The sequence below is a fragment of the Rhincodon typus genome, chromosome 2, assembly GCF_021869965.1.
Source record: "Rhincodon typus isolate 14 chromosome 2, sRhiTyp1.1, whole genome shotgun sequence".
NCBI classification, from domain to species: domain Eukaryota; kingdom Metazoa; phylum Chordata; class Chondrichthyes; order Orectolobiformes; family Rhincodontidae; genus Rhincodon; species Rhincodon typus.
The window spans coordinates 79,246,968-79,272,951 of NC_063333.1; the positions used below are offsets into that span (position 1 = coordinate 79,246,968).

General features: G+C 39.5%; 1 protein-coding gene across 1 annotated transcript in view; it reads right to left on the reverse strand.

The window, feature by feature from the left end:
* The window catches only part of gpnmb (glycoprotein (transmembrane) nmb), a 40,588-nt gene extending 17,243 nt beyond the window's left edge, over positions 1-23,345 (reverse strand). The window contains exons 1-5 of the mRNA XM_048606624.1: positions 23,201-23,345; positions 10,169-10,312; positions 7,376-7,549; positions 7,133-7,297; positions 3,734-4,288 (exon numbers count right to left, since the gene is read on the reverse strand). Of these exons, the coding sequence (XP_048462581.1) occupies positions 3,734-4,288; positions 7,133-7,297; positions 7,376-7,549; positions 10,169-10,312; positions 23,201-23,273 (1,111 nt within the window). The 5' untranslated portion in view covers positions 23,274-23,345. The remainder of the gene's footprint in view (positions 1-3,733; positions 4,289-7,132; positions 7,298-7,375; positions 7,550-10,168; positions 10,313-23,200) is intronic.
* Between the last annotated feature and the right edge of the window lie 2,639 nt (positions 23,346-25,984).

Consider the following 25,984-nt stretch of genomic DNA (forward strand, 5'->3'; position numbering starts at 1 on the left):
CCAACTTCAAGGAATAGTTACTGAGTCAAGAGGACTTTGACAGATTATAATTATGGCATTGTTCTCATTTTGTGTTTTGAACTCATGGAATGGAAACGAATCCTGGGGATCTATCATTGTTAATATCATTATCTTTTTTATTGTGGTTATTTTGTTTATCCTAGTTTCAGTGTGTTCCTCAATGGAATATTGTGATGTTCCTGAGAGTGGGAAATGAGACTGGAGGAAGCAGTTAATTCAGCAAGGAACAAAATGTCAATATACTGATTTCAGGATGAAAGTTGGTTATGGAGTTTCTGGTGGACTGACAACAGATTGTGCTTTCCAATGACAGGTAACAGAAACCTATTTTTAATATATTAACATGTCATGAACACTCATTAAAACACAACTCCACCTGAGTAAATTGTACCTTTGGAATTAAGCATGCAGCATTTGATAAGGACAAGCTTTCAGATTTAAATGCTAGTTAAAGCTGGCGTGCAGCAAGCAAAGGAGTCACACTGACGGATGTGGACTGATTAGTAACTGGTTTTCTTGAAGGCAGAGTTTTGTAAACTAGGGGAGAGGAGGTATTGATACACTGAAATCAGGTGACAGCTGTGAACAGGAAAGGAGGCATGGCTGACCATGAGAAGGAGGGCACTGGCAGCCCTATCAGAGCTTGTGAGGGACTGCAATATTGATAGGTGATGTTTGAAGCATGATGTGCGGATATCAAGGGTTACATTGGGAAGGTCAACGGTGAAGGCCTAAGATTTGCAAGTAATAAAGGGCAATGGTGACAGAAGAAAAGTCGAGGATGACGGATTGAATGTCAAGGTCAAGGGTAATCAGGCTTGGCAGAGGTACAGGGTGGGGGCAGTTCCAATGTACCAGGAAGCTGATTGATGGTGCTAAGGAAAGCTCTAATGTGATTGATAGTTGGTCAAGAATGAAGGGGGTGTCACCTTTCAGGGAAAGGGCAATGAAGTGATACACTGGAAAGGCTTATGGCACGATTCAGCAGGAATGAGATATCTGTCACTGTGTACATGCCAGCAGATCCATTCTTGCTGGATGGAAAGTGTGCATGGCTACCTCAGTGCCATTCAAATACGGATCTGAATCCTTGACTCTGTAATGGTGGAGCCAGGGACTCCCTGTCTATCCCTCCCACATATTTGGCCAGGGTCTTTGCTTCTGCACATTTAATTGTTCACTGGCTACCGTGTGATTGGGTGTGGCTGGCCATTCTCCCTCTGAGCAGAGGCTCCAAGAATACCATTGGGTCCCTCAATGTGTGAAGATAATTTTGTCCCCTAACCTTGATTTAGTATTAAAAACTGAAAGAACTGTGGATGCTGTAAATCAGGAACAAAAACAAAGCCCCGCAGGTCTGGCAGCTTCTGAGAAGAAAAAGACAGAGTTAACATTTCGGGTTCGGTGACGGAAGGGGGCACCAGACCCGAAATGTTAACTTTGATTGTATTAGTTTGTTTGGGATTTAGAGGGAGAGGGTGATGCAGTGGTCATGTAACTGCAACAGTAATTCAGGTCCCCAGACTAATGTCCTGGTGACATAGGATCAAAGCCCTTGAAAGCTGGTGGAAGTTAAATTTAATTTCTAAAACTGGCCATAATCATTGTTGTCATCTTACTTTTCAAATGATTTCAACCCTGATAACAATTGCTACTCTTTTCACTCAACTTTTTCATTATTTTAACTACTAACCTTATAGTTTTCCCTATTTACCTGTAAGACCTTTTTCTGACAACGACCAGTATTCCTAACACTTGATCTCTACACCCACAGTCTGTCTTCAGTTCTAACGCTGAACTCACTTATCTTCCCATTTCCAATTCTAGTAAAGGATCTATACTTGAATGACTGCATGTCCTTTCTCCTTTCAGAAATTGTTGGACCTGCTGCACATTATCAGCATTTTTGTATTTTTATTTTCTTTTGAGCTATTGGAATTAGGTTTATCTTGATCATTTTTGCTTCATATGCCGTGTTAAGACCTCTACCTTTGCCTCTTTCCCTTGTCACTAATAGGAATCTGTTGTAGAAGATGTAGGTCTTGTAGCTTAGTGGGTTCTCGGGAGGGTAGTTGCTTTTGCTGACACAGAAGCAAGAGAAGTAACAAGATGTTGGAATTTTTGAGCGAACAAGTTTAGGAGGGATAAAGGAGATTTGAACTGAGCATAAGTATTGTCATACATAAGGTCGTCGTATATAAGGAAAATTAGGATCAGAAGGAAGGCAAAAAAAAGAGCGAAGAAAAGACAGCTAAAGAAAGGAAGAATTGGTGAAAGAGTTGGTTGAGGTTGGATAGGAAAGGGACAAGGAAATTAGGGGGAATCTGAGGAATTGAAGATGGAAGGGAGAAGAGGCTAAATGGGAATATTTATATTATCCCATCCAATTTGAACTATGCGCTCAACCCTTCTCCTCACCCACCACATATACACCAACTCCCCTTTCATCCCTTCCTTTCCTCTTTTCCACTTTCATGTGTCCTTCCTTGTCCTTTCACAAAAGTTTAACTTCTCATCGCCTTCTTCTCTTTCCTTCTCTCTCCTCCCCCCTCCCCTCTCCTGTCAACTCCTCTTCTTCCCTTCCTTGTCCCATTCTTCTCACCACCTCTTTCCTTTTCTCCTCTCCACCTCCACTGCTTCTTCAAATCCCATTCCTTCCCTATCTCTCCTTTTACCTCAATCTCTCGTCCTTGCTAACTCCTCCCCATGTTCTTCATCCTTCTTTCCTGCATCCACTTCTGTGCTTTCTCTTCATTTCTTTCTATCTTCACACCTACTTCTTGTGTCCTTCTCTCTAGCTGTTTCCACCCCATCCACTTATCACCGCCTCCATATTCTCACATCTCATCCTTCTTCTCCTGCATTCTGTCTTTCTCATTTTGTAACTTCCCTTCATTCCTACTCCCACTTCATCCTCCTCCTTTTTCCATTATCTGCCTTAATTTCTGCATACAATTATAGCCCCCTATTTTCAAGACTCATGGGTGATTGATTAAGTATATAATAAAAGTATGTTTGTACTTCCTGTTGTTATAAACCACCATGTACAGATTTTTAATAGAAACTGCCTCGTAAACCTGAAAATTGTAATTACATTGTTCTGCCAGTGGGTGTGCTCTAGTGCTTTCACAAATAACAAGATGGCAAGTTTGAACAGTGTCCACCTCAAATATAGACAAATGATTCATAACAGAAACATGAACAGCAGATGACAGAATACATCACTTTAAAACAGGGTCAGACTAACAACTACAAATCCAGTTCCAATTGTGTTGTATTGCCTAATCCTGCTTTATCTGATGTTTTAACACTTGGTCTTGAATCCCCATGTACAACACCATTGAAAATAAAGATAGATAAATACATGCAAATATCATAAACAGTTGAGAATCCTTGGAAATTTCAGAATTCAATGAGGTTTTCCCAACTGCCCACTGTACCTTTGGCAGAAAAGCAATGTAAATGCTAAAGGAATGGTGTAAATGTTTACACTTATTTTCCAGCATTTCTCTTTTCATCCTCCAAAGGTGCACTGGTCTGGCAGGAGAATCCATGCTAAAGTTTATCTTGTAACTGGTATCCAGGAAATATAACCAAATTTTAATACTTTTACATTTTTTTTCAAATTTTCTGAATTAAAAGCGTTGTATTAAACATTTGACTACATTATTCCCTTTTGGCACTGTATGGATTATTGTAAAAAAAAACGTACCAGTTGTAGCATCTACATTGGTCACAGGGCTCAGTTCAGTTGTGGGGTTCTGTTCAGTTGTAGGGCTCTGTTCAGTTGTAGGGCTCTGTTCAGTGGTAGGGCTCTGTTCAGTGGTAGGGCTCCGTTCAGTTGTAGGGCTCTGTTCAGTGGTAGGGCTCTGTTCAGTGGTAGGACTCTGGTCAGTTGTAGAGCTCTGTTCAGTGGTAGTACTCGATTTAACCGTAGTGCTCAATTCGGTTGTAGTGCCCTGTTCAGTAGTTGGGCTCAATGTAGTTGGTATAATGGAGCTACAGGAAACTGATAGGATTGCTTCAACAATCAATTTAGGTTTGAAATTCCCTGAACTAGTGTATTTGTGACGAACAGTTGGACTTTTTGATAAAACAGCACGTCCATCACCAAAATCCCAACTATAGGATATGGCAGCATTTTTCAGATATTTGCTGGGATCATGAAGTTTAACTTCAAAGATAACATCTAGGTCCTTGATGTAGATGCTATCAGTGGTATTGCGATTGTTTTTTTGTGAAATATGCACATATGTTGGAATACGATCTGAAAAAAAAACACATTTTATGAAGTCACATATCCTTTGCAAATTTGAAATTCTCACAATTTTTTTTCCCTGTGACAATTAACAATATTTAGAAAGAAGGTATTGTTTGGAAATACAGAATCATATTAGCCGCAACACTGAAATTCTTTGCTCTCATAGCCTTGTCAAAGATTTTCATGGACTTTAGTGCTTTGTGAGCTTCCCAAAAACTATCAGAACTTTATCCTGTAATTCTAATGGTTTCATTTAATTATTCCTATTCTTTTAATTTTATTTTCATACATATTTTTGCTTAACTTTTAGGGTAATTTTGGCTTGGTGTGATAGTGTGAAGAAGGTGATAGCAAATCAACAATCTATTTTCTAGTGACTTTAATGGAAATCAGGAGAGATATTAATGGAGATGCGCTTGCCATCAAGGTAGCATTTGACCAAATGTGACATCAAAGAACCCACGTAAAATCAAGTTACAGGATATTAGGGACAACATCATCATTGATTGAATTAATACCTAACACAAACGGAGACAATTATGGCTGTTTGATGGCAATCATTTCAGTCCCAGAATATACTGCTGGATTTTCTCAGAGCAGATATTTTCTACATCAACCTATTCAAAGTTGTTATGACACTCCTCTACAGCAGTTGGGACTGGAATCTGGGTCTCTTAGCTCTGAGATAGGAACATTACCACTGTGCCAAAGAGTCCCTAGTTCCTCAGAGTAAAATATTTTCTGATCAACTTTTCAGAGATATTACTACACATCTTTGGAGCAGGTGGGAACTTAAACCCAGTTCTCGGTGCTCAGAGGTAGAGGCACTACAAATATCCCACAGGAGCCCTAATTCTTCAGAGTGGATATTTTCTATATCAACTTGTTCAGAGATGTTATGACACCCCGCTAGAGCAGGTGGCACTTGAACCTATCTTCTGGCTCTGAGTTAGGGACATTATCACTCTGCCACAAGAGCCCCAGTTCCTCATAGTCATGTCCTAGGTCTAACCATCTTCAGCTGCTTCATTAATGATCTTCCCTCCATCATAACGTTAGAAGTGGGGAGTTCTGCTAATGCTGACGCAGTGTTTAAGTTCTATATGTAATATAATGAGACCAATCATACCCTTATGAAGCAAGATTCAAGATTGGCTGATAAAATGACGAGTAACATTTGGGACAGGCAAAGATCATCTCCTACAACAGAGAATCTGAACAGCCCTCCTCAATATTCAACAGGAGTTACCACTGTTAATTTACCTATCGTCAATATCCTTTGGGGAGAAGGAAGAATGGTTGTGGCAGTGCCGCAGCTGATCAGAAACACAACTAATGCTGGTCATATTTGCCACAGTGGCTACAAGATCAGCTCCAAGGCTAGGAATTCTGCAGCTTTTAACTCATCTCCTGGTTCTCCAAAGACTTTCAATCATCTACAAAGTATGTCAGGAATGTGATGAAAAACTCCTAACATGGCTGGAGGAGTTCAGCTTGAATATTCAAGAACTTTGATACAGTCCAGGGCAAGGCAGCCCACTTGATAAGAATCCAATATGCCATTCCTTCCAAATCTGGCATACTGCGGTAGCAATGCATACCATCTGCAAAATCATTGCAGAAATTTACCAAGGTTCTGTCAACAGCATTTTCCAAATTCACAACCACTATCATCTAGAAGAACAAGGGCGGCAGACACACAGGAATATCAGTTTTGAAGAACAGTCACTAGATCTGAAATGTTAACTCTGATTTCTCTCCACAGATGCTGCCAGACACACTGCACTTTTCTGGCAATTTCTGTTTCTGTTCATAGGAACATGATCCCTGACTTGGAACTATATTACTGTTCCTTCACCTACGGTTGCTAAATGAATATTTTAGAAAAGCTTCTTTCCTTGGAGCTTTGTAGAATGTGCTTATGCTATACGTCTGCAGTTGTTCAAAAAGCCAGCTCATCACCAATTAGGATTGGTGATAAATTTGGTCTTATCAATGATACCCACATCCCATGAACAAGTAATAAAAGGAGTTGCCAATTCACTATCACAAATTTCATACTACTGTCTAGCATGAGAAATAGGTGTAAAAGTGTTTAAACCTTTGAATCTACTTCACTATTCTAGAATATCATGGTTTGTCTTCAATCTCACCTCCACCTTTCCCAACAACACCCACTTCCAAATCTTCCTTTGGCATTCAAAAATGTATCAATTTCTATCTTAAATATTCTCAACAGCATAGCATCCACAGCCATTTGGGTACAGATTTCCAAACATTCACAACCCTTTGAAATGAGAAAAAAAGTCCTGATCTCAGTTCTAAATGACTGACCATAATCTGAGACTTCATCCCTAGTTCTAGGCTCGTCAGCCAGTGGAAATATCCTTCCAGCATGTACCCTATTAAACTCTTTAAGAGTTTAAAGTGAGTCAATGAAATCTTCCAAACTCTAGGAAATATTAGCGTGCTCAAATTTGATCTCTCCTCATTGGACAGTCCTTTCTCCCAGGGAATCAAGTGAGTGAATTTTTGTTGTATTCTCTATTCAGCAGGTATATCCATTCTTGGATAAGGAGACTAAAACTGTACATCATATGGCCCTGTACCATAGTTTTCAGCTTTTTCATAATCATCACACAAGGCCTTACAAATTTTACAAGCTTTATCAAGTTAAATAAACACACATGCAAGTGGATCCTCACAATTAGTGCCTCAATTTTATAAAATTGCAACTTGTTTTACACAAACCTTATAAGAGTGAATACCAAACTGTTTCTATTTTTGTCAGGGTACCAAAACTGCTGAAACTATTGATTAATAGGTAGGTTATCCCAAACACAACCTCACCTGTAACCGTGTATGGGCCACTTGCTGTTGCAATTGGAATGTATTTTTTTCCATGATGATCTCTTCGATAGACAGACACAACCATCATATGATCACCCAATGTGATGTTGGTTGTATTGATAGAGAGGGTCATACTGGATCGCCCAATATTTTGATAGTATTGGCCTATATTTGAAAGAGATATGGTCAGCAAAGTCTTTAAAGGGATCTCTTCACATTTGAAGGAAATCTTATTGTACTAACCTTGTGTGTGCCAAACATAGACAAAGTTCTTATGCCACCAATCCATTTGTCTAGGAAAAGGACGGCCATCTGGGAAGATGTTGTATTTGGTAAACTTGGCGCAGTTAAACCAACCACACTCACCAATCCAGGAACTCCAGTTATATACATATTGACCAGGAAAGAATGAAGATGCTAGAAAATAAACACTGGCATTAGTGACTGATATGGGAATCATATTTAGAAATTTACATTCTCCTTCCAATAAATTATCATGATTTGAAGATACTATTGAATACATGCAATGGAATACATGATTTTAAAATTGTCATTACGACAGATCAGAAACAAAATAACAGATTGGAAGAATGTTTTATACATCGGAATTATGTGGTACATTTGATGAGTGGGTTAACACTCTGCTAAATTGCCATATTTCATATATAAATAATATCCTAAACAAATTGAAGGCTGCCCATTGATGACTACAACATATTCAAAATTAGGTCTACCAGATTCATTGTGTCCATAGTACGTTATTCCTAGACACTGTACATCTAACCGATAAATAATGTGGAGATAACCATCTTAAAGTACATATTAACCTGCAAAATTGTATAATGTTCAAAATACTCCTTATAGATATATTCCATTGATCATCTTACTTGCTGCAGTCCCATACTCAGGAGTTGGATATGCTGTTGGATGGAGTTCTCCCACTTTTAAAGAACCAACTGGATCTTTCAAGTTTGACTGAAATATTACTTGCCAATACAGGAGATGCCACAATTGACAATAGTTAACCTGATTCATGGATCCATGCTGTGTGAGAACTGAATGGCAAGTCACCAATACAGCTGTTGTCATGAGACAAGCTTCTCAAGCTGTTCTCATGGGACAACCTATTGCTGTAATCATAGGGTAATATCTGTTCATGAACAACATTTTCTCGTGAATTTCAGCATTAAAACAACTGTCTTCATTACTTCAGTCTGTAATCAGCTGCTTAAATGATGTTCAAGGTCTGTCAACTAATATTAATTCTATCTTAGTTTGACTGAAAATGTAAGTCCTTTAAATCACATAACTTATTGGCATCATTTAATTCAATATGTCTGTCTAGGGGAATGTTATACTAAAATTATTTGTAACAATATCAAAATGGAGTATGAAAAAATGTATTTATGATTTTCATTTCAAATATTGACTTTTTCCCTCATGACTTGAGGATGTAGCAAAGGATGTTGAGGTCTTGCACCTGAATTCATATTGGTGCGTTGCTTAGTCGATGCATCAAGGTGATCCTTATCATGATCCCGGCATCCAGCTACTTACTAGATTCATAGTTGGAAGATTGCTCCTTTAAGATGCAGCATTTAGGATCACTGGGGAAACCATGCTGAAAATTCATATTCATATGTTCACATGTTCAAGGGAGAAGGGGAAAGAAAGGAACAGAAAGGGAAACAAAGGGAAGAATCATGTATCCTCACTAGTGGTGTGTTTAGAGACACATAGGCATTTTATCATGTGGAAAAATGGCAGCTGAACACACACAGTAGCAAGGCAGCAACACCCATGGTTGGCCATCCTGCTTGCCATCAATTGAGGTCCTTAGACAATTAAATACACTTTTAAGAGCCTCATCTTCAATGGCTATAGGGAAAAGGGGTTCCTGGGAGGCTTCGTTCCCTGGGTGGGCATGAGGGGAAGGCAGAATACTTACAGCCACCCCATTGGGCATGCTGCCCTTCATGCAACCCTGATACAGTGAAACCCTTCCCGCCATTACCTACCTGCAGCTGGGTCATTCTGCGACTCAATTGGCTGTTGGTCTGGCTCCTCTCCAGTGATAATGTTGAGAAACAGCTGCTGGTCTTTGATTAGTCAGGTAGCAAGGACCTCCCCTAGGGTCCTGATCCCCGGGAAAGGGCCATCAGCTGTCTCTCAACTGCCTGATAGGCTTACGATTTGGTGGGCATTCTCCAAATAAGGCAACATGGATTTCATGCCATCTTTCCAGCCAGCAGACAAAAGCTCTAATACATCTGCAAGATTTCACCAATAGGAACAGGAGTAGGCCTTTAACCCCTCTGGCCTCTTCTACAATTCAATGAGATTGCGGTTGATCTGCATTTTGACTCCATATTTCTGCCTTTCCCCAATAATTTCTTAATATCTTTGATAGATTGTTGTTAACCAATCTCTGTAATTATCATATGATTGCCTAGATGTTTAGTTTCATTTTATTTACTTTTAATTAGTCTGCCATTACCAGTTTTAATGTTCTGTCCTTTATAACCATGGGTATTATATTAGCTACTTCCCAGTGGCATCGTTCAGTTGATTTCCTTTACTTAACAACGTAGCAAAACCAACTTATGGTCAATTTCTCTTGTCCAGAAGTCAACAATTATAGTTGAAGGGGACTTGTAGTTGTAGTTGAGTGGTTAAGGAAATTCATTGCGGCTGGTAAAAGTTTAGAACTCTTCCATAAATGGCAACTGATACCAGCAATGACCCAACCTTTAAAGATGCTTTCCAGTTGAGCCACCTATTCTTATCTACAGGTTGCCTTCTTCATGGAAGTGAGACACAAGGCCTTACACAGCAGTGCCTTGGCCTCACTATTTGAAAGCAGAACCCAACAGTCATCATTTCTTAAGTGTCCAATTATGGGCATCCTTCAATTTCTATCCTTCTCAAGTTATGCATAATGGTGCAAATGGATTGTGTAAGTGATTGAATCCACTGAATTTAATCAATTGAGGTTTATCCTACATATCACATATACATATGCACATAATGGTTTACCATTTTTGCAGTTTATGTCATAAACAATGTCACCATTATCATCCTCTTTTTGACATCTAGGTAATTTAAGCACCACATTAAAGGTTACGTTCGCTCTAACCAGTGTAGGCCCATCATTGCTCAAGTGGGCCACGACCTTTCCTCCTGAAAGAGAAAACAAATAAATTGAAAAAGGGAAAAACGGATACAGAGATATGGTTCAAGCTACAAAATGATAACTGAGACTACAAACTGAATTTCAAAGAATGTATTCATGTCCAAAAGTGAATGGAGGAAACCTTCTCACACAGTCTCCCAGGGAAAATTAAAACATTTTGGAATTAATTACAAACATTAGCATCACTAAATTATTCTGGCTGGTACGGAAGCTCAGTAGTTAGCACTGCTGCCTCACAGCGCCAGGGGCCTGGGTTCAGTTCCACCATTGGGCGACTGTCTGTAGGGAGTTTGCACATTCTCCCCATGTCTGTGTGGATTTCCTCTGAGTGCTCTGGTTTCCTCCCACAGTCCAAAGATGTGCACATTAAGTGGATTGGCCATGCTAAATTGCCATAGTGTTCAAGGATGTGCAGGTTAGGTAGGTTAGCCATGGGTTACAGGGGTAGGGGGTGTGGGACTGGGTGGGATGCTCTTTGGAGGGTTGGTGTGGACTCGATGGGCCGAATGCCTGTTTCCACACTGTAGGGATTCTATGATTCTAGCTTATAATGCAAGGGACATTACATGTTCCATGTTCAAAGATAAATCAAATTTCAACATTATTGGTTAGTAAGTCAGAATTTTCAGTTTATTAGGTTTTATTAAAACCAAGAGGACTATTACTAATTTAATTATTCCTGTCTTTGAAGAACAAAGACATATTTTAGCATGCTGATACTATCCTGTGAACCTAAGAATTCAGGGAAAGAATTGATCATTGTTGCAGAAAATAGAGCAAAGTTTCAAATTTTGTATATTTGGTGCCCCAATGAAGTCTGAAAAATGTGCAATTCCATTTTGGTCCTGTATAAGTGTCAGGTGGTTTTGCATATGCTAATAGTGACTTCCTAATTCCTCTCGTATGACATCTGAGAAATTACACTATCTCATGCTGTTCCCCATTAAAGTTTCTCTGCATGAATGAAACACAAGAACTAGCTGCTTTGATTTTTTAAAAATGGAGAACCAAGAGAAGGGATTACATTTTTGAAATGTTGCCCAAGACCCAATTTCAAGCCAGTGTCAGCCATCCTGGAAGGAGCCTCATTGCATCAACAATGTTGATTCCTGGCCTAAAAATGGGCTCAGATGAATTTCTCTTAGAATTTTACAAATCATAAAACAGTCATATAAACTGGATTTTTTCCAATATAACAATTTAACCAATTATTTGATTATTAATCCAATGAGATTAATAACATATTCTTGATCAGTGATTTAAGTTAATGATTTAGTATTGTACCTGCAAAATTTACTGCATAAACTGAAATATGTTTTATTGTGTTTGTTCATTTTTTCTTTAAGCGTGGACAACCCTTTAAAATTTCTGTGTGCAACTGCATGTATGCAGTAACTTAAAGGAGCTGACTTCAGTAGGATTTACATAGAAATGCTCATGTGGCTACCAGCTAAGGGTTTAGACAGAACACTGAATACATGGTACTCACTAGACCTGCAGTTCAGACAGTGAAGGCTCTATAAAACATAGATCAAGCATCTGAACACTAGACATTCACAAGGCACAGTGACTCATCATCAGCAGCAAAATTGTATTAAACTATAATCTGTAACATCACAGCATGGCACATCATTCACTTTACCACCACCATCAGGCCATGGTATCAACCTTGGCTCAATGAAGAGTGCAAGAAGACATGAAAGGAGAAGCATAGGCATAGCTAAAAAAAATTATGTGTCAATTCAGGTCTACACACATAGTAGGCAATGGAAGCAGCATGCAATAGACATGGCAAAGCAATCCCACAATGAACAGATCATATTAAACTCTGCAGTCCTGCCACATTAGTCATGAAATGTATTGGGAATTTAAACAACTAACAAAGGGAGGAGGCATCATGAATATCCCCCCGACCCCAAACTCAACTATGTGGTAGCCCAGTATATTATCGGGTACTCTGGGGTACTTCACTACACTTCCTACTACAGGTTATATTTGCAATGTACATTTACATTTCATGTCAAATAGTTTTAGCTGCATATAGCCCAAGTGGCTTTACAATCCCTCAGCAGATCTTGGAGGGAGACCTTAGCCATGGTCTTTCCGCACTGGGCCTTTGGAGCAGCTGGCCTAAGCTTGAGTGCTTCCCCAGCTTCAGCATGCAACACTGGACCCTCAAATATTTCTTCATTATTAGTGGGTACTGATATTGTGCCTGGTTCCATGAAAACCCACATACATCAACTGTCCCCCTTAAGCTGCCTTTCTTCATGTGGGAATCAAGTGTTATGATCAAATGAGAAAGGGGAATTGGTTCTCTTCTCAGTCAATTACAACAAATACCTTTATTTCTTTTTAGCACACAGCTATCACCTTTCAATTTAAACTCATTTAACTAGACCGAAATTAAGGTGCCAATTACGAGGTTTTCTTGAGTGGAAGAAAAAACATTTTAACCTACAGCCACAAAATAATAATAAAACATGACATCAAACTCTCACAAACCTGGGTAATAAGTTTAAATGAAGACAGGTGGAAGGTGTCCAGTTTAAACAAAAAGATAAGAACAAATGTGCTTTAACAGTTCTTAGATTCCTTGAGTTAAGAGAGTGAAACCTGAGTCTGTGACTGTTTTGCTGTTTTCTTGTTTCTCACCAGTGGTGAAACTGTACAATTCAGTTCTGAGTGAATGGCTGCCTTTAAAATGCCATTTATTTTGAGAGATGTTTGGGCAAAGTGGGAGTGAGAGGGATGGTGAGGGAAAGCAAGCCTCCCTGATCTATTGTTATGAATCAATTTTCTTCTCTCTTTGCTCTGCCAGCAAACTACTGATGTGTGGTTCATTTGTACATTCCTGAGTCTGGCTCTGTTGTCTTTCCAAGCTGAATACTCCACAGGCAACATTTATCTACCAATGCGTGTACCTATCATGCAAGTGTAAGTTAAACAAGAGGTATAAATTCCTGGATGCTAACTTAATTGTTATAACTGTCTTTGGATAAAGTGGTAATTTCAATGCAGATGAGTTTTGTTCATTTCAAACTGTTTTCATAAGGCTTTCTTCAATTGTGATCAAGTGATAATGGCAGCCATTTTCAGTCAGTATTTATCTAATTTTAGAAATCACTTTCAGGTATTAAAATTAGATGATAGATATTGAATATCAATAGGCCATGTCTGCCATTCTCCTAATACCTTTTCTCCACACGGAACGGATATAAATAATATTTCTCCTTTTGTTTGCAACAAGTGTTCCACTATCAGGTGAAAATTGGGGCAATAACACACACATTCTGAATTTATGTCTTGTCTTAACCAGATTCAAAACCTGCTTTAGGACTAGCAGTTAGATTTGTTCACTGGACTGCGTCACATTCCTAAGTCTTAACTTTTCACATCCCAGTTCTATAATCCATGTACTGGATCCAAGCATTTTAACGATCTTTATTTCTAGGAATCTCAGGTAAAGAGGCTCATCCCTAGGGGGCATCTAGACAATCTCTTCCACAAAGGTGATATCCTCACTGGCTGCTGTGGGATACTCCAGGGATGGTGTGCTGCCTTTAGGAAGTAAGATAGAGGCTCCTTCTTGAGGCTCTGCGGTGATGGTTGGTCTCAGCATTTGGCAGTGTGCCACTAGCAGCTGGTCAGCATGCCATTGTCCCACAGTCTCACCCTGCGTCTGAACCATGTGTATATGAGACCTGTTTGGGCCAGGACCTTGGCAGGTATCCACTTGCCAGTTGTGTTGTAGATCCAGGTCAGTACTTGGTCACATGGGTATAGTAGCATGAGGTGTGGTGTGTTTTGGTACACGGTCAGTGACCTCTCCCCTTTTAATGCTTTCAATGAGTGCTTTAAACAATTACATGAATCTTTCCACAAGAACATTGGCTGAAGGATGATAGGGTACCATCTAAATGTGCCTAATGCCATTACATTTCATGTAGTCAGTAAATTCCTGTGTGAGAAACTGAGGGCTGTGTCACTGACAACTTGCTCCAGGTTATCAAACCTCACAAACATTTCGCCCACTTTCTCAATGGTCAGGACTGCAGAAGTGGACTTCATTATCATCACCTCCAACCATGTAGAATTAGCATCAACTACCGCCAGCAGCAAAGGAACCAGCAAAATCAATGTGAACACATTGCCATGGCATCTTGAGCCATTCCTAGGGTATAATGGTGACAATGGTGGTGCATTTCTGGTTTTGGCACACGCTGACTTTTTCAATTTGGGCATCCAAATTCTGCTTTCAAAAGTAGCTTTTGGGGAACTCTCTCATCCTCACCATTCCTGGATTGCCCTGGTGCAACTGCTCAAGTGCCTTGTATCTTAAGTTCAGAGGGATGATCATACTCATTCCTCATAATAGAACGCTGTCCTTGACTGACAACTCTCCCTCCGGGCCATGTATACCTTGAGTTCTGGGTGGCACCTGCAGGACCTGCCTGATAGGACAAGATCCATCACCTAGCTTAAAATGGGATTGTTTCTGATACCATTCTTCACTTGTGCTGCCATCACAGGCACATTGCTTTGGTTGGGAGGAGAGATTCTTCAGCCCACTCTCTTGCTCTCCACTTGAGCGCAGGGGCAGTCTGGACTATGGACCTGCATTTGCGTGTTGTTCTGACTGCCTGTATTTTACATGGTACAAGTCCACCACTGTAGGACCCACCACTGCAGCCGACTGGTCACCATTGAGGGAAACCCAGTGTATGGGCCGACGATGGACATGAGAGGGCAATAATCCGTTAGCAGAATGAAATGGTGGCCAATAAGTAGTGGTACAATTTCCTAACATCGATAATGATAATGAAGGTTGAGTGGAGGGTACCTCAGTGGCCTGGTGCCACAGTTGTACCATCACCATTACATACGCTTTGAAGGGTATACCCCCTGCTCTGTGTCCTGAGGGAGACGTTGGAAAGATTTAGATTTCTCTCAGTCAGTAGCTTTTATATGATGAAAACCGAAAGAACTGTGGATGCTGTAAATCAGGAACAAAAACAAAGTTGCTGGAAAAGCTCAGCAGGTCTGGCAGCATCTATGAAGGAAAAAACAGAGTTAATGTTTCAGGTCCGGTTCTGAGTAAAAACTTTACTGCCTGTAGTGCTGAGGAACACAGGTATTACCAATTTATCTACAATTCTATTTGCTGTAATATAATGACCGAATCTTGCAGTGCAGGCCTTCTGAATCTGATTCAAAGGCTCTGGTGGCACCAAATTGGCTCGCTATTTTATTTTCCAATTTGGGGTGTGCAACCATGTCCTTTTAACTTTCAAAAACTTCTTAAACCTTCTCTTTTTGTGCTTTCTTTTATTGCTAATTGCCTAGTTCTAGCCCTTCTAATTTCTTTGGGATCTGCCTTGACACTTTCTGACACTTCTGGCTGGATTTCAGCCCTATTTTAATTCAAGCTACCTTCCCTGAGCCACCCCAAATGTCATGGGTTTTATGACCCAAGTAGGGCTCCCAAACCTCCCTCAGTTTCCAGCTTATTTTCTAATTCCTGCTGATCTGAATGACCTTCTGGAGTCACTCAAACCCTCATAGGTTTTGGTGTCCTCCCGTAGAGTTTCCTCTGTTGATTCCCAGCCTTTCTGCCACCTGCTGCAAGCCAGTTTCCCCAGCCTCTTTGAGGTGCCTTTTCTGTTTGAATACATTTCATTCCAGCCAAATTGTTTTTCAATTGCATGGAGAATAACCACCACTGGCAAGTTTGGGTCTACCACACTGTTGTCAGACCCATAACAACTTTGCTGTCTAAGTCAGCTTTAACCTAAGTTATTCTTTCCCAGGAGAAAACCAAAAAATTGAACCAGCTCATATTTTGGAATTCAACAGACTTACTAAATCCTGCTTGTTTTCTCCTTTGCAACTTCAGATTGCAAATTTTAGACTTCAACAGGCCAATTTTGGCTGAATCCGTTGTGAATAGACAATCACAATTTTGAGGTCCCTGGGTTGAACAAGACTAATACAAGCCTAATGCTGCTTACCAGAATAAGGAAGGTGGCCACCAGCAAGACAAGTGAGGTGCAGTGGGGTGGGGGGATGGAGGGTCCAGAATGCATTGGCCAACATTAGTTTTGTGGAGTCTGAAAGAGCAATCTGCTGTGCTCCACTGGCATAATTCAATATTTATCTTGACTGGGCCTCTTTGACTCTGTTGCCTGTAGACCTGGTCATGCTTTAAAGCACTAGAGGTTCTTGGACATTTGCTTGTATATTAAAAAACAGTTACTGCCTGAATAGGGTGGATCGTATGGACAAGCATCAAGGTGCCATTCAATTTGTCACTGACTTCTTCACTGCATAATGTGGTGCTGAGTTAGCAGCCTCAATTTTGCAGGTGAAGCCCATTCATGAAAGAGAGGCACCATACTTCTGGGGAATGCCTCATGCCTCTCTATTTAGGGAAAAAAAAGAGCACCTGAGACTTCCTTCATCCCAATTTCAAGACCAATAGCTTTCACAGTATCATTCTCAAATGAATAATAGTGTGAATAGATTGCGCAAGTAATTGAAGCCACTGAAACAGATCCCTTGAGTTTTATTCTATGTGACGAATATATTGTATATGTAAATATTTCAGTTTACATTAATTCCACTTAGTTCCATATCTGAATAGGGTGGTTTGAAATCTTCAGCTGAATCATATTCAGCAATCTCACCCACATGTTAGAATCTCTCTCTAGTTCAACAATATAGGTGAAGGCTTCAGGAATGGGGCCAGAAATTAAGATTATATAATGTCAAATGTTGAGTTCATTATCATAAGAGTAAATCAACACTGTTCTCTTCATCTAGCTCCCACAACTAAGCAACTGTTCATGATGTTTAACTCACTTCTACTTTCTGCAACTTACTACTTTATTAATCCTACTTGGAGATTGCAGCATCAATATACCTACAGTGAAAAGAAATTTATTAATGTTTAGAATAGGGGAACAAAGATACAGATGTTTCTGCCAGTGGTCTGATGAACAGGTATGTCCTCTCAGTAACTAGAAATGACTATGAAATCTACAATAAATAACCATGAACTTATAAAACATGATTGAGTTAAAAATCATGAGATAAAATCCAATTATGCAAAAGAAAAAGCTTTAATCATATACATGTGATTGTCAGATGACTGAACATCTACAGGATTTTAGCAGTGAAATGTTAGCACTGTAAATGTGACCAATTGCAAAAGTTTAACAATGTTTGGAACTGCAGAAGTAGTTACGAAGTGTTTGTTATTTTTATAAGTTACAAATTGAGGTTATCAAAAGCTATGGTCTGACTCAGTTCTGAAGTTCCAATGTTTGAATTTATCTTTCTACCACACCAAGATGTGTTGAAAGAAGTTCTTCAGCAAATTTATGTAAAAATCGTGTATTGCCACAGCAACCCACTCTCCTTAGGAGGTGGAATGAACCAGTACAATTCCTCACTGGGTGGATGGATCAGATTTGTACCTAAAACATGCAGTTCCATCCCTGTTCCGGCTGGATTTGGGGCCTGCCTCCTTGTCCTGCCCTTGGCAGAGGCCATAGCTCTGTGTGTCAGGTCAGCCTTCAGCCAAAGTATTCAAGAAGTGGAAGATTACTGTGGAGTATCAGAGAAGAGCTCTGTCCATTTACATTCAAGGCTCTTGAACACATTATGACTAATTAGCTTTGTACTCAAATTAGCCTTTAATTGTTCGCCTCAATTTTTTGAAAATTGCATTGGACCGAAAAATAAACTACGACAAATGTGTTTCAGAGATAGTAGGAACTGCAGATGCTGGAGAATCTGCGATAACAATGTGTAGAGCTGGATGAACACAGCAGGCCAAGCAGCATCGGAGGAGCAGGAAGGCTGACGTTTCGGGCCTGGACCCTTCTTCAGAAATTGTTATCTCAAACTACGATAAAATTTGGCATGGCACCAGCAGGTTGCACTATTCTGTTGCAAAGCAAATCAAGTCAATGATTTTTCCTGCACCTCCCATGCTAAGCTTTGGCATCAGAACAAAAAGTTAAAAAGGTAGTGCAATCACTGATAGTGAAGGACCGTTGGAGGGTTTCAGAAGGGCAGAAAGTGAACAAACAGGATTTATTGCATCACCTCAATTAACAATGCAAACTACAGCAAACAGGCAATGATACTAATATACTAGATGCATCAGCCTTTTAAACCTGCAAATATACTTCTGTTACTGAGCTGACCAAGTTGGAAACAACTATACTAAACATAAATAAGGGTAATTACAAGGAATGAGGGCAGAGTTGGCTGGAGTGTACTGGGAAAGAAGTTTAACAGAAATGACAATTGAAGATCAATGGCAGAGGTTTAAGAAAATAGTTCATGGTTCGTAGCAAATAATTTTGTGGGGGGGAAGAAGGATTCTAGGAACGGGAAAAAACAATCATGATTAACCCAGAATAGCATCAAATTGAAAGAAAAAAAAACACAGCATAGCAAAGAATAATGGTAAACTAGAGGATTGGGAAAGTTTTTAAAGTCCAACCAAAGATAACCAAAAAAAGGGGAGAAAATACATTATAAGGTTAAACTAAAAAGTGCACAGAAATATGCACAGAGATTCTTTAAATATTTCAAAAGGAAGAGAGAGGCCAAAGTTAACATAGACCCCTCAGAGAATGAAGGTCAGGAGATAATAATGGGGAATCAGGAAATGGCAGAGGAATTTAATAAATACATTGCATCAGTCTTCATGGTAAAGGATGCTAATAGTATCCAAAAATATTAAATAATCAAGGGCAAAAAGCGGGTTGGGGGAAATAAATATATTAACTTCCATGAAAGAAAAGGTACTAAGGAAAATAATGGGCTAAAGGCTGTTGGGTTCCCTGGATCTGATGGGTTGTATCCCAAGATATTAAAGAAAGTAGCTACTCAATGTGGACATATTGGCAGTAATGTTTCAAGAACCCTGGAAAGTGCTAGAGGATTGGAAAACAACCAACATAAACGTTTCTTCAAAAAGGAAGGGGGAAAAAAAAAAACACAGGTAACTACGGGCCAGTTAGCATAATGTCTGACACTGGGAAAATATTTTTAGACTAACATTTTCCCAATCAACATGGTCAGAGATGCTGTGACACAGCTCCAGAGCAGGTGGGATGTGAATCCAGACCTCCTGGTCCAGAGGTAAGGAAACTATTGCTGCACCACAAGCTCCCTAAATATTTGCAAATAATGTTCCAGTCTGTACTAAAAGATTTAATAGTAGTACAGTTAGAAATAGATGATATGATCAAGGAGAGTCAACATGGATTAATGAAGGGAAAATCATACCTGACAAATTTATTAAATTTTTGATGAGTTAATAAATACACAGATAAATAAATAGATTAAAGTAGAGGCAATATATATGGACTACAAAAGGCACTTGATAAGATACCATACAAGGCGGCTTAACATGATAACAGCCCATAGTGTTGGGGTAGTATATTAGCAGAGATAGAGGACTGGCTAGCTAATAGAAGACAGTAAGTTGGGAAAAAGGGGTCATTTTCAGGATAGCAACTTGTGACTTGTGGAGTGCCACAAGGATAGTATATATTTAATGACATGAAGGAGAAAATGAATATATTCTTGCCAAGTTTGTGAATGACAAAAATGGGTGGAAGGCATGTGGTAAGGATGACACAGTCTCCAGAGAGATATAGACAGAGTAAGTGAGTGGGCAAAACTTTGCAGATGGAAAAGTATGTGGGAAAATGTGAGAACATGCACTTTGGCAGGAAGAAGAGAACAGCTGAACATTATTTAAATGGAGAGACTGCCGAGGCTGCAATAAAGAGGCATTGGGAGTACTTGTGCATGAATCACAAATAAAACTAACATTCAGGATCAGCAGGTAATGGGGAAGGCAAATGGACTTTTGGTCTTTATTTCAAACAGGAATGGAGTATAAAAATAGGGAAGTCTTGCTAATACCATACAAGATATTAGTCAGATCACACCTAGAAAGCAGTGAACAAAATGGACTTGGGGGTTGGGGTGGTGACAGCAATCCTCTGAAGTTGAAGATCAGGCCAAGGATTGGAGATTAACAGGAGGCCCATCCACGAGAGAAGGACAGAGCATTGTTTCAGAGAGCCTGAAAGGCCACAGGCTAGCTTATTCCCACCTGCTTCCAGAATGAATGAGCTGTGTACAGACTTTGTTTGATTGTTTTCATACCTAAGTTGCTCATCTAGCAGGAAGTCCCCTGCTTATTGCAAAGTATATGTCTAACATGCTGGTTTGCCATTTTTCACTTTTTTCACTTGCAGATTAAATGTTAAATTATCCATGCTTATGTTCAAATGATGCTTATGTTCAAATGCTGAACCAAAGTTAAAGTACTATACTGCCTTACACCATCATTAGGGATAAAAGGCAACATTCATGCTGCATGGTACTGAAGTTACATAGTTCTGAAAGGATTCATGACAACGTGATATGTGAGTCATCTACGATCTGATGCCAAATGAGAGCCACCAGGTTGACACAAATCTTAAGAAAACTTCCTTTTCTTCCTTACTTCATCTCTATCCCTTTAATGTTTCAGAGTGCACAGAGATTGTAAGTTTGGCTTAATATACTTGCTCATCCTCTATGACAGCACTTAATCTACGAGAGACAGTGTCTTGAATGCCATTTCACTCCATGAAAAGCTTCTACATAGGAACTATGTGAAAACATCACTGATTTCATTCTCTGACCCATTTGGTGGATGTATGTGCTGAAGAATGTGTGGCAGGTCAACACCTGGCATATTCTCTGGACATTACCTTTAGGTTCGATGTCCTTCACATTACAGTGCAATGCCATAGCTGAAGTTCTCAAAATTAAGGTTCAGGGGTCCCTGACATACAAGGCTATCTGCAGCCAAAGACTCGTTACTTTAGAGAGATGAGCAATGATTGGCAATTGCAACATCTCACATCTTTAGGTTGTATGAAGATTTGGCTCACCTCTCATGGGTGTGACATGAAAAGGTCTTATAGTGAAAATAATACTACAGTAAACATTGTGATAGGACAAGTGAGGTCTACTCAGCAACATGAATATTTCAGAGCCATCGAGAGGGAAAAGAATAGAACAAAGAATTACATTTATATAGCACCTTTCAGCACCTCACAGGGCTTCTCCAGGCCCTTAAAGGAATGAAATACTTTTAAAGTCAGAGGTGTCATGTTGGAAGCATGGCAGCCAATTTGCACAGAGCAAGCACCCTCATGCATCCTGAACAGATACAGGCACAGAAAATGCTGGAGAAACCCAGTTGGTCTGGCAGAGTCCATGGAGAGAGAAACAGAATTCATACTTTGGGTTGGAGATTTCATGACCAGATAATCTGTTTCTCCTCTGTGAAATTAGTTGGAGAGTAAACATATTGGCTTTTTTTATGCTCCCTCATGTATGTGGGCATTGCTGGTTGAACAGCATCTACTGCCTGTCCCTGGTTGCCCTTCAGAAGGTGGTGGTGAGCTGCCTTCTTGAACTGCTGAGGTCCCTGTACTGTAGGTAGACCCACAGTGCCATTAGGAGGGAATGACAGGATTTTGACCCAGCAACAGTGAAGGAATGGTGATATAGTTCCAAGTCAGGATGGCCAGTGACTTGGAGGGGAACTAGTAAATGGTGGTGTACTCATGTATCTGCTGCCCTTGTTCCTCTAGACAGAAGTGCTTGTAGATTTGGAAAGTGCTATCTAAGGATCTTTGGTGAATGAGCGACATACATGTCCCCGCAAGAAGCTTCTTCTCAGGACACTGCAAAGGAGCCTGGTCCCATCTTACTGCCTGTGAATTCCAAAATCTGCAAGAGTACAAGCTGAAGAAGATGAGGCAAGCACTCTAGGCCAGAAGGCTTGGAGACAACTGCCAAAGTATTCCAAGTCAGTGGGGCCAAGCACAAAACAGGCTTCCACCACCCCTGCTGTGGAAACCAGACTTTCACCATGTAGTGAGTGGGAGAGGCAGGAGACAAATTAGTGAGGGCATCCCATCATTGAAATTTCACTTACAGTGATAGAGTCATACAGCACAGAAACAAGCCTTTCAGTCCAATGCATTGACGGCGACTGAGTTTCTCAAAATAAACTAGTCCCATCTGCCTGCATTTGGCCCATATCCCGCTAAACCTTTTCTATTCATGTACCTGTCTAATGTCTTCTAAATGTTGTAATTGTACCTGTATCTACCACTTTCTCTGGCAGTTCATTCCACATACAAACCACCCTCTATGTGATAAAGTTGTCTCTCAGGTCCCTTTTAAATCTTTGTCCTCTCACCTTAAAATTAATTTTTTTTTTTCTGAAAAGGGTCTAGGCCCGAAACGTCAGCCTTCCTGCTCCTCTGATGCTGCTTGGCCTGCTGTGTTCATCCAGCTCTACACCTTGATTTCTCAGATTCTCCAGCATCTGCAGTTCCTACTATCTCTTAAAATTATACCCACTAGTTTTATCAAAGGAGTCTCGCAGTCTTAGGATAGAGTGCATTTAAACAGATCAGAATTTTAACATCTGAGCTTTGCTCTCGCCTTTTCATCAACCAAGATCATTTCAAACCTACATCGCAACGAAAGCATGGCTGCAAATCCAAAAGCATCACTAGTTCTGCAGAAGACTCATATCGGACTCAAAAAAATATTTCGATTCTCTCCTCACAGACGCTGCCGAACTGCTAAGTTTCTCCAGCCTTTTTCACATCACCCTGTTGGGTTAATATCATTCAGTTTGAAATACACTGTCTACATTTTCTTGCAAATCTTTTCAAAGACGAAACACAAGAGCAATGTTTCAACGAAGCCCAACTGTGTTAACAAAAATCCTGCTGCTAAGCAATACATATTTAAAACAAAACACATCTTACGCCTGCGAGCAACTGTTTCGAAGATTATGACCAGGAAGACGGTTCCAAAGAGGACCAAACAGCAATCTCTCATGGTGACAAAGGATTAGCAGTTCCACCAGACTCCGAGTTGAGAGACTGATTTGCTCACTGCAGAGACTAACTGTTGTATTCCTCATACAAACCCATCCTAAACCCCTCGCCAAAGTCTCGTGAGCTCGTCATGTGTATTGTAATAAAAGCCACCTATTAAAAACGAAGATCTACTCCCGCCCAGATCTTATGGCTCTGAGTCATCCCCTGGTGATCGGCATCAATCAGCTTATGATTTTAGGAGGGGGAAAAAAAAGTCTGGTGTTAGCACAGCTACAGCAGAGAATAAAGCAGAAAGTGGGATCTGCTGTTTTGCACCAGGACTGAGCAGCACTAGGTATTTCGCAAACCCCGAGGCATTTGTAAATGGGAATACGTGTAGGCATTATTCAGAGATTTGTTTCTAACTGTAGGTGGGAAAACAGGAGGATGAAAGGAAACGCAATACAAGTTTTCTGGAACTGATTTTGGACTGGAGCATTTGGCATCACGAGAAAAATAAGTTGAATGTGGCAACATATAGTTCATAAATAATCAAAGGAATGATTTATGAGCGGGATTACTTAAAACACTTTATCTAACTTCAACTTTGGAGAAACGGCTTGTCCGTTTGATTCATTTCACAATTGCATTGCAATTAAAGTTTGGGTTTGGAACCCCTACATTTCAATATACAGAATGCTACGAAACACTAGCTACTGTGTCAAATCCCCTGTACGTGGTCGTGAAAAGGCATGTTTGTAATAGGTGATATTATCGTTCAGGGTTTGGGAAGATTCCACCCGATGGACCAAGTTCCTGATTTTCAGAAAACTGCAAAAGCAAGTTCCTGTGCTTTTTCCAGATACTACATTGTTAACGAATGTATGTGTGGTGCATATGTCCCTTGAGCCTACTTTTTCTTTTGGTGGCATAGGATGTTGTTAAGTGCCCATACATGTCGTGAACTCAGCGTTTAATTTTTTAATCCCTAAATCAAAGGACAATCATTTAAAAATCTATTATAACCCTTATCATAGCTGAATTCCATACGGTGTGCCATGTTTCCTTACCTTTCAAACTATTTATAAAATGTTTCATTGGTGTGAAGCATTCGAAACCCTCAGGATCGTAAAAACAATATATAAATGCAATGTCTCTCTTTTCTATCTCTCTCTTTCTCTCATCAATGCATGTTCTGTTCCACAGTAAAAGAACAAGTAGAGTAGGATTTGAACTAAAAGGCAGCAGTGGCACCACTGATCCAAACTGCGGTTAAGAAAATACAGATAGCTGGACCAAACGCAGGCACTGAAATGCTTCAAAGGAAATAATTTCTCGCTCTCTTAAAGTCTCTGTGTCTTTCTATTATCTGTTCCAATTAAGACCATAAGACCATAAGACATAGGAGCTGAAAGTAGGCCATTCGGCCCATCGAGTCTGCTCCGCCATTCAATCATGGCTGATAAATTCCTCAATCCCATTCTCCCCGTAACCCTTGATAATCAAGAACCTTTCTCTAACCAATCACCCTCCACTCACCATCACTGACCTGATTGTCAGAATGTCTATTCCGTTTAAATCTCACACAGTGAAATTGGAAATGTATTTATAAGAAAAAGAAATTTGATCATAAATAAAATGTATTGGTAATCATCCTCATATGTTTAGTAATAGAGATCAGTTTCTATTAAATGCAAAGGTATTAAACTCTGACCATTATTGAACAATTAATCTATAAAGCTTAACCTATGCACCACAGAGTAATATATTCTGACAGATATTAATATTCCCTCTGCAAATCTGTTTCCTATTCTTAACTGCAGAAAGTAGAATTTGATACATTTTCCCATGACTGTAACGTTAAAGAAAAAGCATTTTGTCACATGTTTCTTGTCTATGCTTTCTCTTTTATGGTTTTATTATAATCTGGTATCCAAAATTAGTCTTTGTCTTCTTTTATATATACATTCATATATTGACTAACATTTGTAAAACAAAACTTGACAAAAATATTTCATAGCCTTTCAGCCTCCACAACCAAAATTTCTTTTTTATTCCTAGCAGTTCTTCTCTTGGTAACTATTCTTATGAATTTTTTTTTGAATATTATAATAGCCTTACTATTTTCTTTTACAGTATTTGAGATCTTTTTTCTTATTATTTCCTTTCAGCTGTTCTTACGTTTCTCTACAAGTTCTAAACTCCCTATAATTTTCTTCCACTTTTTTCTAATCATGTATTACTCTCAGAGTAATTTAAACTTAGTTTGAATCTCTCTTCGCCTCTGGAAATCTACTCATTGATGCATCCATTTTTCAACTTGCAGCACAATGTGTATTTTGTGCTCTATCTGTCTCCTTTGAAAACCCAATCTCTGAATCATGTAATCCCGTCTGGGGATTATTAAATAGTTGCACTTTAACAATCATTGTGGGTTAAAATGAAGAAGCGCATGATTGAATACCAGCTAAAGTTTCAACAAGGGAAAGTTGTGTTTCTTTCAGTTTGGAAAAAAAAATTGGGAATGATCAAATAACTTTGGAATGTGCACAGCCATGCTTTACTGCATTCTGTATTTTGTTTTTCTAGATTAAAGTTCATTTGATTATCTGATATTTTAAAATATGTGTAAGTAGTCGCTTGGTGGAATCCTCATGAAAGAATAATCACTTTCAGCTGACCAATAATACTATTTGGGTTGCTGCTTTATTAAATTAATTCTTCAACACT